This window comes from Pelmatolapia mariae, linkage group LG3_W, assembly GCF_036321145.2.
Source record: "Pelmatolapia mariae isolate MD_Pm_ZW linkage group LG3_W, Pm_UMD_F_2, whole genome shotgun sequence".
Lineage (NCBI taxonomy): Eukaryota > Metazoa > Chordata > Actinopteri > Cichliformes > Cichlidae > Pelmatolapia > Pelmatolapia mariae.
Window position 1 is genome coordinate 42956272 of NC_086229.1, and position 11137 is coordinate 42967408.

The following is an 11137-nucleotide window of genomic DNA, read 5'->3' on the forward strand; positions in this document are numbered from 1 at the left end:
CACCAACACGTTAAACGAGTCTGTCAGCGTTTCAGCTCTTTATTAAATAACAAGGTCAGAAACTGAAGAACAGCTGGAAAACAAACCAAGAGGCAGTGCTGCCATCTAGTGGACGTCAGTGAGGACGCCCTCATGCTAAACTACAGGAGTCCAGCTAATACTGTGTTTCTGACATGTGTGACTGAGCCGCCCTCGTTCTTGGCCCCCCTCAGTGTTACAGCATTTGCATATTTATTTATCTCACAAAGAGGAAGACGTGCAGTTAAAGGACATCCTGTAAAACTCAGTATCAGCCGAGCGATGAACTAATCCTCCCAACGAGTTCATCCAAAGCTGCACTGTGTGACACACCTGTGAGACGCCTGCCTTCTCCTAAACACAATAATAATAATACATGACCAGGACATCTCGACCTATCACGTTTAAGTTATCCTAACATCAGGTGTGTGGGGGCGTGGCCACAGGAAGGTCAAAGTGCTTTACACTGTTTGACGCCAACAGGGAAGCAGCAGGTATAAAACTGTTTCTGAGGATCTGTATTTCATACTGGCTCCTCCCACGTGCTCCTTCTCTTCCAGAGCACTGATTGGTCACTCAGCAAAGGTTAAACCTGGAGTTACAGAGCCGAGATCACGCATCAGTCCCAATCATCCTACACATGCTTTATCAATAACACAAGCTCACCTCACAGGAGCCTGTCACCTGACCGCAGTCAGCTGATCAGCAGCGGGGATGTGCGACGTGCACGCCGAACACGTGACTCTAATTACTCATCAATGCACGACTGCACGTCGGATCCAGGAGGTCACAAAGCTGCCTCCCTCCCACCTGCAGCAGGTGTGACCACGCGTGTGATGTCACACAGAGTGTGGACACGCTGCTGCGGCTGGTGTAAGGACAGCATTCCCGACGGCGTCCGCGTCACGAGGTCGTTCTTGCAGTGAAAACAGGAGCACGCTGGTTTCTGCTGATGTCTGAATAAAGTTTTGATTCCACCGCCAGGCGAGGGTGAGCGACGGGCTGGCTGAGTTGTGACGCCACGCCGAGCTGTCATCCTCGCGGCGTTCACGTCTTGCTGCTTTCGGCGACGCACTTGTGCTTTTTGACCTGCGAATGCCACGTGAACCTTTTGTCGCACACGTTGCACTTAAAGGGCTTCTCCTCCGAGTGGACGGCCATGTGCGTGATGACGTTGGCCTTGTTGGTGAACTTCTTGGCGCAGACGGAGCAGCTGAACGGCTTCTCGCCCGTGTGCACCCTCATGTGGTTGACGAGCGTGTTGCGCAGGCTGAAGCTCGTGTTGCACACGGAGCAGGTGAAGGGCTTCTCCCCGGTGTGCACGCGCAGGTGTGTGGTGAAGTTGGAGCTCTTGGAGATTTTCTTGCCGCAGAACGGGCACGTTTTCTCCCCCGTGTGGCTCTTCATGTGGCTCTGCAGGTGGTTCTTGCCTCCGAAGCGTTTGCCGCACTCGGAGCAGCTGTAAGGTTTCTTGGCTAAATTACTTCCCGCGTCTCTCAGAGCGTCCTCTGACGGCGGTTTCCCGCTCTGCACTGGAGCGTCCTCTGGGGCCCCGGTGTCAGAGGAAGTACTGACGGGCTGCGGGTGGAGGTTTCTGGCTGGTTCTGGTCCTGCTTGATCCTCTCCACCAGCTCGTGCCTGCAGCTGGCGGCTGCTGAGCTCGCCGTGGGTGTGAAGGAGGTCGGGGCACTGAGCGCTCTCTTCCATCTCCTCTTCAATCTTCACGGTGACGGGAATGATGGTGAGGTCCTCGTGCACTCCGGGCCGCTCTCCCGGCTGATTGGTCCAGAGCTCCTCACGTTCATCTTTGACTCGTGGCGGTTCTGGACTCTCCCGGTGCAGACCGGGGCTCCTCTGCTCCTGTGACGCTCCTTTATCCACCGCAATCTTTGTGGCGCTCAGAGGAGACCCTGGAGGACACAGAGGGAGGAAACGAGCACTGGTTAGCCCAACAGACCAAATGGGACCAGCAGGGGGCGCTCCTCTGGAGCTATGAGTATGTCTGCCCCATTCACTGCTTTCAGGTCTGACTGAATAAAACATGAAGTTCATTTTGGACATTTTGGTTTTGTTAGAGAGGACCAGACAGTAGGATTAGTTACCATGGTTACGTCCATCTAAGAGTGCACGGTCATGTGATTAGTGTCGTGTAACACGGTTACTCATAAACAGTTACTGAACATGTCTTCTTTTTGGGGGGGTTAACTTTCAATATATCATTTAAATGGAAAATAATGGGTCAGCGGTGATGCTTGAACCATGGCTCCTTTAGGTGCTGAGGGGGAGGTGTTCCTCACAGTGACAGCTGTCCCTGTGGGGCTGCAGGTGGAGGCAGGTACACACACTCACCTGCACCGTTAGTGAAAACACACCGCTGCTCCATCCACAACACCAGAGAAAAATTATTCTCTATGGTTACTGTTCCTATGGAGACACATCTCACCCGCACCTAACTTACAATTAAACTGCCCAGTTAAAATTTACAACATCTGGAACAGCTGCTTATCAATTAGAATGGATTCAAGCCTTTCGGACGACAACACCTAATGTTATTATTATTATTATTATTATTATTAATAATAATTATTATTAATGTTATTATTATTATTATTATTAGAACAACAACAATAATAACTGTTACTAGTATTAGTATTATTGTTATTATAAAAGAATAACAAAAACAACAATAATAATAACAACAATTATCCATCCATCCATTCGCTTCCGCTTATCCTTTTCAGGGTCGCGGGCGGCGCTGGAGCCTATCCCAGCTGTCATAGGGCGAGAGGCGGGGTACACCCTGGACAGGTCGCCAGTCTGTCACAGGGCTAACACACAGGGACAGACAACCATTCTCGCTCCCATTCACTCCTATCAATTATCATTTTCATTATTAATAACAACAACAATGGTGATGATGACGATAACAATAACAACCACATCAATGGTGAGAGCCGTCCGGTCTGTCTCCGGTAACCCACCGTGCGGGCCCCCCCGGCTCTCGGCCGCGTGTCCGTCCGGCTGCCTGCTCCTGTGCAGGCGGATCTCCTGCTCGTACTCCTCCATTGTCCTTTCAAACAGCGCGAAAATCTCCTCAGCGGCCGCGTTGAGCCGCTGCTTCACCAGCGCTCTCAGCACCTCAGCCTTCGACATTTTCCCCGCCGTCAGCCGCAGATGCCGAGCCGAGCACAGCCGAGCGGGTCTGCGGCTGCGCGGAGAAGGTTCGGAGGACAAAGTCGCAGGGAGCACCGACACCTGCCCGCTAACCTCCCCAGGCCCTAACCCTGACCTGCTTCTTTACTCGGACGGAACACACCGAGCCTGCCTAATCCGAACCGGAAACCCGACTGCTGCTAATCTGTTTTGCACATGCGCGGAACAAAAAGCTTCCCGTTTTCGACTTTTCATAATAAAAGCATTCCTTCAGCGCGATTCTCATATGGACACCCCGCACCACCCGACCCTAAAATGGATAACCGAGAGGATGGATGGATGGATATGTCATTGTGTTCAGTATAACAACAAAGTGCTTGACATCCATAACAACATACAGAATAACTAGAAAATGAGGTGTAATAAATAAGAACATACTTTAACAGCAGTTGGGAGACTTTTTGTTTGATAATATTGTATATTCATTTTTTAAGCTTGGTAAGATTACTCTAATTGTTATACGTTAGTGTCAGATATGAATAAGACAGTTCATGTAGTCCTACATATGAAAGGACTATTTTTGTTTTCATTTTACAAAGATTCCCAATTTTTTTGCAATGAGTGTTTTACTAATAAGCATATCTTACATGTGTGTGTGTCTGTGTGTGTGCGTGTGTGTGTGTGTGTGTGTCCTCACTGCAGACACTGATACAGTTCATGATCTTCCAGCTGCAGCAGTCACTTCCGTCTGTGAGGTTTTTGTACGAGTGTGTTTCACTGTGTGAACATCGGAGTGCTGTGGTAACTCTGACAGTAATAAACTCCTGCATCGTCAGCCTGGACTGCACTGATGCTCAGAGTGAAGTCAAGGCCATTCCCTGCTCCACTTCCACTCAGTCTGGAGGAGATTCCTGAAAGTCTGTCTGATGTTCTGTAGATCAGAGCTTTGGGAGCTTCTCCAGCTTTCTGATGGTACCAGGCCAGGTAGTATTGTGAACCAGAGTAGTGAGCTACTTGTGTACTGACTTTGCAGTTGATGTTTACAGTCTGGCCGAGCTGCACAGATTTGGATGCTGACTGAGTCACCACAACATTTTGTCCAGCAGACCCTGAGGAGAGAAGAAACTCTGGACATGAGATGGTGAGGTGAAACTCAGCTACACTCTGAATGATTTTTCACGTGACAGAAAAATGATTTTCCTCACCCTGAGTGAAGCAGAGGAGAGTCCAGATGAGGACACAGAGCACAGTCATGTTTTTGATGAGGAGGATTTCTGTGGCGTCTGTTGTGATGAAGGACAGCTGTCAGTCATGCAGTGTTCAACTCTCAGGACTATAAACTCTCCCAGCGCACTGGAGCATGATGCTGCTGATGCAAAGCAGCTCTCTGTGGAAATGCTCAGACTGACTCCAAGGCGGACTCGATTACTCTCATGGATCTATCAGTTATCACAGGATTCATCAGCAGTGTTTTCTGCATTTTGCATTTTCTGCAAGTTTCTTTACGTATTTTCTTTGTTTTTTACATAGAGAAAATAGATAATTTGGCATAAGTACTGTAATAACAGAACATCATTTTCCTGTGAGCTGAACTCAGTCACATCACATTTTTGTTTAGCTCCTTTACTGAACCTGTCCTCACATGTTCCATTTTTAAAACAGGAACAATTTGAAGGATTAAAGTAAATGTACTCTTTAAATCTGCTGCAGAATTAAAAGGACTCAGGACAGTGTGACTGGAGATCAGTTCTTAGTGTTTCTGACAAATCTGTGAATTTTAAAAATGTCCCACTTTGTCTTTGACCTCAGTTTGAATTGAAACTGTCTGAGAATATTTATCTTGTTTAAATCTGGCTTATGTTGAAATATTCTGACTGGTTAGGTTTAGCAGATAATGTCTTTATCAGTGAAATGATCAGCTGGTGATAGTTTAACAGTAACTATGATTGTAGAAATGCACCAAATGAAATGATTAAAATGTTGAATCTAAATAACTGAATATTTGTTCAAAGTGTGTTATATTTTGTATTAAACACTAAAACCATTCATATAATTAGAAGTTGATGCTGAAGATAATTACTGAGATGCTGTGTAACAGTTTGGCCCCAGTGCAGTTTGTTGAGCTTCAGGTCATATGAGGACTGTGAGTGTGCTGATGTGCATGAGAGCTTTGTTAAAGGGAAGTGAAACACTGTGTGAGTGAGTGACTGGTGGAGCAGAAAAACATCTGTCAGAAAGTCCTTAAAGGAGAAGATCCACTCTCACACAGTGAAGGCATTACTGCCAGCTGTGCCGTGTGCTCCCTGTCCTCTAAGCCGATTGGTGTCTCCTAGGTGACGCTCGTCCCACCCTGACGGTGCTGCCCCCCTCCAGAGAGGAGCTACAGCAGGGGAAGGCCATGCTCATGTGCCTGGCCAACAATGGCTTCCCCTCAGACTGGAGTCTGTCCTGGAAGGTGGACAGCAGCAGCAGCAGCAGCTGGGAGGAGGGCAGGAGCCCAGGGGTGCTGCAGGAGGACGGCCTCTACAGCTGGAGCAGCACCCTGAGGCTCCCTGCAGACCAGTGGGAGAAGGTGGGCTCTGTGACCTGTGAGGCCACCCAGGGCTCCCACGCTCCTCTCTCACAGACACTGAGGAGAGACCAGTGTTCCCAGTCCTGAGCTGACTCGCTGGTTTTCCTCTGCAGGTGTCTCTCTCTTTCTGTCACTCGTCTTTGTTTTGTCCATCATTTCAGTGTTTGACACAATAAAGATTCATTCAAAGAAACTCTCGTTCCATCTCTGCTCTTTTTAACTGAGCTTAAATTTTAGTTTTTTAGTTCACCGTTATTCATACAGATAGTCCTACGTGTACAGCTTCAGTGGCTAAATGGGAAATGTTTCAGAAAAACATATTAAAGTTACAACAACAAAAGAAACATCAAAATACCTCAAACTGTTTAATATTTAAGAAGTTCCCAGTGTTCAATCACACACTGCTGTCAATTCTTAATGATGACATTAAAATAACGTGTTGTTATAGAGACTGAGACCCCCACACTCTCATCCACCTGCGACTGTCTAAATAAGGCTGAAACACACACATGTGATTGCACTGGTGTTCATTTGACTTTAACACTATTATAATATTTAATGAGAATTAACAGATGCTCAGACATGAGTGAGACGAGTCATTCTGTGGTATGATCCTGTAATAGTAGATGTCACTGGTTGTATAACAGCACGTGGATAAAACGTGCTTTCATCATTAAACAACATCTTTAATTTCATATATAAAAGTCTACAATGTAAACAATAAAAAACATCCATACTTAATGTTTTAGTGTTTGTGTTATTAAAATGATCATCAACAGAATTTTTCAAAACTGACTTTAAAAGTTCAGTTTTTGTTCAACTAAAATGTGTTAGTATAACCTGAGGAGCTGCGCAGTGTTTGTTTCCTTCACAGCTCAGTTAGTCTTTATTAAACAATATTTTTATTGCTTTTTGCAACAGCATACAAAGGTTTATTTTCGCAGTAATATGCTACAGTAATAGGAACCCTTCCCCCCCCCCCACCTCCCACCCTGCTCTCTTCCAAACCTACATCAAATTAAAAAAACACATAAAATATGTATACATTCGTACAGTATGTGACATTTATACATATTGAAAGAAACAAAAAGAAAGAAAAAAATAGACAATAGAAGTAGCTAGCACATACTAAACAATTTTCCCCTCATCCACACTCCTGCAGGAGTTGTCTGATGTTTGCTTCTTTTATAAAGTTTTTAAATGGCTTCCAAATCTCATCAAAATATGTTAACTTGTCTTTGAGAAAATACGTTATCCTTTCCATTGCCATACACTGTGCCAAAGAATTTATCCAAGCACCAATAGCAGGAGGATCTGATTTTTTCCAATTTAATGCAATCATACGTTTTGCCTGTAATGTACAATAATCCATAAATTCAATTTGATGGGCTCTTAGTTTAAGATTTTTAGAATACACATGTAATAGCAACATTTCTACATCTAAAGCAATCTTTGTATTCAAAATTTGGTTTATTTTGTTCATCACCTCCTGCCAAAATGCACAGACAATTCTGCATTCCCATATACAGTGGAAAAATGTCCCACGGGCTTCTCCACATTTAAAACATGTATCTGGAATTCTGTTATTATATTTGTTCAATTTCACCGGTGTTACATATGTTTGCATGATCCAATTGTATTGTAATAACTTTAAATTACTATTAATTGATTGTTTTTGTGATTTTAAGCAAATTAACTTCCATGTCTCCTCAGAAATATTAATATTTAGGTCCTTTCTCCAAGCTTCTAACTTAGAAACTGATGTTTCTGGAGAAGCCGAGACAATCCAGTTATAGAATGTTGAAATTAAACCTTTATTACCACCTTTTTTCACTATTAACTCCTCTAACTTACTTAACTGGGGAACGTTGAGAGACTGATTTTGCATGGAAGAAATGAAGCTTCTAATCTATAAATACTTAAAGAAGTGTTTTTGGGGGATTTCAAATTTTGAAACTAAATCCTCAAATGAAACCATTATTCCATCACAGAAAAGATCACCCAGTTTCCTAACACCTTTTTCTGCCCACCCCTGGAACCCTGCGTCTAAATTTCCTGGTACAAATAAGGCATTTCCCCAAATAGAACTAAACTGAGAGAGATTATTCTTAATATTCATCATTTCTTTTATTGTAAACCAAACTTCAATCATATTTCGGACTATAGGATTATTTGTTTCTTTCTTTAACTGTTTTGGCTGTGCAGAGTATAAGTACAAGTTTAATGGCATTTTAAGAGAATTTGCTTCCATCCCCACCCATGACGGGGTATTTTGAGATGAAAAATAAAACATTATTGTCCTTAGTTGAATAGCCAGTTAGTACCAGTAAAAATTGGGGCATTTCAACCCCCCTGTATCAAAGGGAAGATACAACAAAGACAAGCGAATGCGGGGATGCTTCTTGTTCCAAATAAACTCTCTGATTAATGACGCTAGTTTGGTAAATAATCCAGCAGGAGGAGCCAGTGGGACATTCTGAAACATATACAACAGTTTAGGTAATACATTCATTTTAAGAACACTTATCCTTCCAATAATAGATAGTGGTAAACTTATCCAACGCTCCACATCTTTGGAAATTTTCTGTAGAATTGTATTATAGTTAAGTGCCACCACATCTTTTAGTGAAGGAACTATTTTAATGCCTAGATAAGTGAGTTCAGAATTAACAGTAAAGCCAGATATATTCTGACTTACGTTTTGATTATACCCTTGTTTAAGTAACATTAGTGATGATTTTGTTACATTTACTTTATACCCTGAGAAGGCCCCAAACTGGTCTATTAAATCCTTTACAGCAGGCACAGAAGTTTTTAGTTGCTTTAAAAGTAATATGACATCATCAGCAAATAAAGCAATTCTATGCTCCTTTCTACCAATCCTAACACCTTGTATTTGTCCACTGGTTTAAACAGCTATTGCCAGAGGTTCAATAGCTAAAAGGAACAAAAGTGGAGATAATGGTGAACCCTGCGGGCACCCTCTTTTAATGTCAAATGGTTCAGAAATTATCTCATTTGTCTTAATCTGAGCAACAGACTGACAGTGTAGTAGCTTGATCCAATGCAGAAATAAATTACCAAACCCAAATCTAACAATGACATCAAAGAGATATGACCGTTCGATTCTATCAAAAGCCTTCTCCGCGTCGATCGAAAGAACGGCTGTATCTTCCTGTTCACTTTGAATAGCTGTTGAGTCTGTTCCTCTAAAGCTGAGGGAGGTTTTTGTACGGCGCTGTATCACTGTGTGAACGAGCTGTAACCCTGCTGACAGTAATAAACTCCTGAATCTTCAGCCTGGACTCCTCTGATGCTCAGAGTGTACTCAGTGCCAGATCCACTTCCACTGAAATGATCTGAAACTCCAGACTGACGATTTGTAGCTTTATAAATCAGGAGTTTAGGAGCTTTGCCAGGTTTCTGAAGGTACCAGTGAAGGTAGCCACCAACACTTGTACTGGTTCTACATGTGATGGAGACAGACTGCCCTGCAACCACAGACTGAGCTCCAGGAGACTGAGTCAGGATGATGTCTCCTGATGAACCTGGAAAAGATGAAAAAGAGGAGAAGGGTTACTGAGACAAATCCAGCGTGGAGAAAGACGATCAGCAAGACGATCAGAAAGACGATCAGCATCCAAACAGAAGTAAGATGGCGCGGCCACGTCCAGACGCCTTCCTGACCGCTCCGCTCCGACTATCCACTTTTCTTGTTTTTTACTTATTTTTTGCACTGATTTACATTCCAAAATCCTCTAGTCTTACAGTATACGACGGCAGATCACTTGTAAACATCGGTGACAAGGTTGCACATCTAATCTTGGACACTTTTAAACCCGACCCATCCTGGCCGCCAGAGATTCTACGCGGCGCGGAGAACAACAAAGGACGGGCCGCTCATCCGAGGCGTAGAACAAAGAAGCGCCGGGGGAAACGCGCTGGCATTAGGAACAGACTGAGACAGCAGGCGCATCGCACACCACTGCCCAGTATCCTACTGGCCAACGTACAATCCATGGAGAACAAGCTCGATGACCTAAGAGCAAGAGTCACCTTCCAACGTGACATGAGGGACTGCAACATTCTGTGCTTCACGGAGACATGGCTGACCCCCACCGTGCCGGACCAGGCCGTAACTCCGTCGGATTCATTCTTTGTGCTCTGCGCGGACAGAACGGCAGAGTCGAACAAAACCAAAGGTGGAGGAGTGTGCCTCATGGTAAACAGAAAGTGGTGTGATGCCAGGAGCATTTCTACTCTTTCCAGCAGCTGCTCGCCACATCTGGAATTCCTGAGCATTAAGTGCCGCCCTTTCTATCTGCCCCGTGAGTTCACCTCGGTCATCGCCACGGTGGTCTACATCCCACCCCAAGCGGACACTGTTATGGCTTTGTCCGAATTACATGATGTGCTGAGTTCGCTTCAAAACAAGGATCCGGGCGCAGCCCTCATTGTAGCAGGAGACTTTAATAAAGCGAACCTCGGACAAGTCATGCCAAACTTTTACCAGCATGTCTCGTGTCCGACGAGGGGGGATCGAATTTTGGATCACTGCTACACGCCATACAAGCAGGGCTACAAAGCTGTCTCACACCCGGCTTTTGGGAAGTCTGACCACAACGCCATCTTCCTCATTCCCCAGTATAAACAAAACATACGGAGGGAAGAAGTAACCACGAGGGAGGTGAAACGGTGGTCTGCCCAATCAGAAGCTACGCTACAGGACGCACTCGACGACTTCGACTGGGACATGTTCAGAGCATGCGCAGTCGACATCAACGAGTTTACGGAAGTAGCAGTATGCTTCGTCAATATGCTAGCGGAGGAGATTATCCCCACTGCGAGAGTCACCACATTCCCAAACCAGAAACCGTGGATGGACAGATCGATCCGCACTGCAGTGAACGCCAGGACCGCCACCTACAACGCGGGTATCGCCCCTGGCGATATGAGTGCCTACAAAGCGGCCTCATACGGCGTGCGGCGCGCGGTGAGAGATGCTAAACGCCGGTACCGGGAGCGTGTGGAGTCCCGCTTCCTCCAGGGCGACACACGGAGTATGTGGCACGGACTACGCACCATTACGGACTACAAACCCAGGGACACTGCGCCGATCAACGCCGACTCTGCATTCACCAATGAGCTGAACCAGTTCTATGCCCATTTCGAGGTTAGCCAGGCGGCTAATGCCATCTACCGCCTGACTACCGAGGACAGTGACATCATCAGCGAGAGACCGGTGACCAGCATCGCGGAGCATGACGTCCGAGCGGCATTGAGGAGAGTGAACACAAGGAAAGCGGCGGGGCCAGACGGCATCACCGGCCGTCTGCTGCGCTGCTGTGCTGACCAGCTAGCAGGTGTGTTCACTTACATCTTCAATGAGTCCCT

General features: G+C 45.5%; 1 protein-coding gene and 3 gene segments (V, D, J or C); 1 reads left to right on the plus strand and 3 right to left on the minus strand.

Moving 5' to 3' along the window:
- Nucleotides 1-23: 23 nt before the first annotated feature.
- Nucleotides 24-3501, minus strand: LOC134624460 (transcriptional repressor RHIT-like). The gene is made up of 2 exons (XM_063469427.1): nt 3000-3501; nt 24-1928 (listed from the first exon to the last, which is right to left on the minus strand). The coding sequence occupies exons 1-2, from the start codon at nt 3169-3171 to the stop codon at nt 1066-1068; spliced, it is 1035 nt and encodes a 344-aa protein (XP_063325497.1). The 5' UTR covers nt 3172-3501; the 3' UTR covers nt 24-1065.
- A 444-nt stretch (nt 3502-3945) lies between these two features.
- LOC134624462 (immunoglobulin kappa variable 4-1-like) lies at nt 3946-4425 on the minus strand. The segment is given in 2 exon segments: nt 3946-4280; nt 4377-4425. Coding segments are annotated over 2 exon segments (384 nt in total).
- Nucleotides 4426-5305: 880 nt separating this feature from the next.
- LOC134616530 (Ig kappa-b4 chain C region-like) lies at nt 5306-5830 on the plus strand. The segment is given in 2 exon segments: nt 5306-5366; nt 5505-5830. Coding segments are annotated over 2 exon segments (387 nt in total).
- Nucleotides 5831-8986: 3156 nt separating this feature from the next.
- LOC134616536 (immunoglobulin kappa variable 1-39-like) overlaps nt 8987-11137 on the minus strand; it is a 5124-nt gene continuing 2973 nt past the window's right edge. The window contains 1 exon segment of the V gene segment in view: nt 8987-9291. Within this exon segment, the coding sequence occupies nt 8987-9291 (305 nt within the window).